The 1,820-nt window shown below is 37.9% G+C and overlaps 1 protein-coding gene across 1 annotated transcript in view; it reads left to right on the forward strand.

Moving 5' to 3' along the window:
- LOC118343429 (low choriolytic enzyme-like) overlaps window positions 1-1,820 on the forward strand; it is a gene marked incomplete at its 5' end in the record, with an annotated part of 9,827 nt that overhangs the window by 6,968 nt on the left and 1,039 nt on the right. The window contains 1 exon segment of the mRNA XM_035682232.1: window positions 1,437-1,538. Within this exon segment, the coding sequence (XP_035538125.1) occupies window positions 1,437-1,538 (102 nt within the window).

Raw genomic sequence — 1,820 nt, forward strand, 5'->3', positions numbered from 1 at the left:
GAGGGGTCCCCTCCACTAAATCCACCTCCTCCTTGCCACATGTCGACAGTCATCCTTGAGCAAGATACTGAACCAAATTCTGCTCCCGATGCTGTGCTCGGTGTGATATGAAAGAGTTATTTTCTGTAGGAATGGGCTGTTGCCCATCACTGGAGTGAAATGTGTGGTCGAAAGGGTGAGTAAAAGCGCTTTGAGTGGTAGGAAGACTAGAAAGGCGCTATACAAGTACAGCTCCATTTACCATTCCATTTACTATCACTTACAATCAAGAGAAGACCTTGTGACCCCCTGTAAAGCTTAGGTGACCCCTAGTGGGGGTCCCAACCCCCAGGTTGGGAACCACTGATGTGATGCATGCTGAACTTGTAATTAAGTGCTTTGATTATGTTGTTAACTGTAACTCTGTTGGTGTCTGTCAAAGGTTGAAGTTATCACCTTGTTTATTAACAGAGCATAATTCACAGACTAATCTATAACCTCCGAGTCTGTTACTACTACTGTCCTTTTTCTAGAAGGAAAGTGGTCCACCATTCCATTGAGGGGTTGTCTCTGATGAACTAAAGAGCAAGTTAAAAAGACAAAGCAATGTCATGTTAAGTGGAGAATACCAACTAATCATATATGGAGTTTGAGCCTCTATAGCCTCTCCAGGGCTGCCAGACCCTGCATCTTTCAAGGTTTCATCAACACAATACGTTTCTTTATCATTTAAGAGGACAGCAAGTGATCCAAAAGTGTATAAAATTATGCTCAAGAAATGGAATATATCTAGTGTTGCAGCCATAAAAAATATTCTATTCTGAATTTTACAGGGAGCCCGTGCATTAAAGCATTCAGCAGTCTCAGTCAGGCTATAAAAAAAACTGGACCAAATGTGAAGCCATACCATTAAATCATTGTACATACATGACAGATCTTGGATCAACGCCTTTTATCTGGAAAGCAGAGGAGATGAAATATTTGGGTGTATTGATTAATACCTATTAGTAAGATATTTTATTTGAATGCACAACCTTCTTGGTATGGAACAATGAACTGAGAGGATCACCGACACTAAATATATTTTTGAAATGAGTAAAGTTTTCAAATGTGCTTCAGTATTGTATATCTGCAATTAATACAGACTACTACTGTGCAGCCCTATGGGAATGGATTGTCTTAGTTGTGGTGATATTTGCTATTTTGGTGTGTAGTTTTTTTTTCTTTTTATGCTTTAATAATAAAAAAAGATATGCTTTTCACATGGGAAACTGCAGAAAACAAAGCCCACATGTTACACAACTAACCGTCTGGTTTAGGTAATAACTGCCACTTCCAATTGAACAGAGTTAGTCAATAAGTCTTTGGTGAGCAGTATGCCATATTAGGAAGGAAAGTTGATGAAAGTTAGCTGACTTTCCTACCTATATAAATTCAAACCCTTCTGTTTTCCTCAGGCATTCTCTTGGTCTGCTGCTGCTGTCCCACAACCAACTATGATCCTCCAGGCTGCTGCGCTCAGTGTCCTTTTCTGCTCCATCCACAGTTTTACTATACTGGTAAGCATCAGTGGACACTCATTAATATGTCACTAATTAAAATACATTACATTTTCTGTCATATAGATTTACAGTTGTCTTCAGAAAGGTATAATACTCAGCAGTAAAATTGTATATTGTATTGGTATTGATTAGAATGCTCAAATTATAGGGGAACCTTTTTTGTTTTGTTTTTTGATTGTAGGGAAATTGAAATTGGAAATTGTTTCTCAACAAAGATCATTTGGAAAATTGAAAAAAGCAAAATGTGATTTTGTACTTTTAGTCACAAAATGCATTACA

This window comes from Morone saxatilis, unplaced genomic scaffold (genome assembly GCF_004916995.1).
Source record: "Morone saxatilis isolate NCDOM2014 unplaced genomic scaffold, NCSU_SB_2.0 Contig11, whole genome shotgun sequence".
NCBI classification, from domain to species: Eukaryota; Metazoa; Chordata; class Actinopteri; family Moronidae; genus Morone; species Morone saxatilis.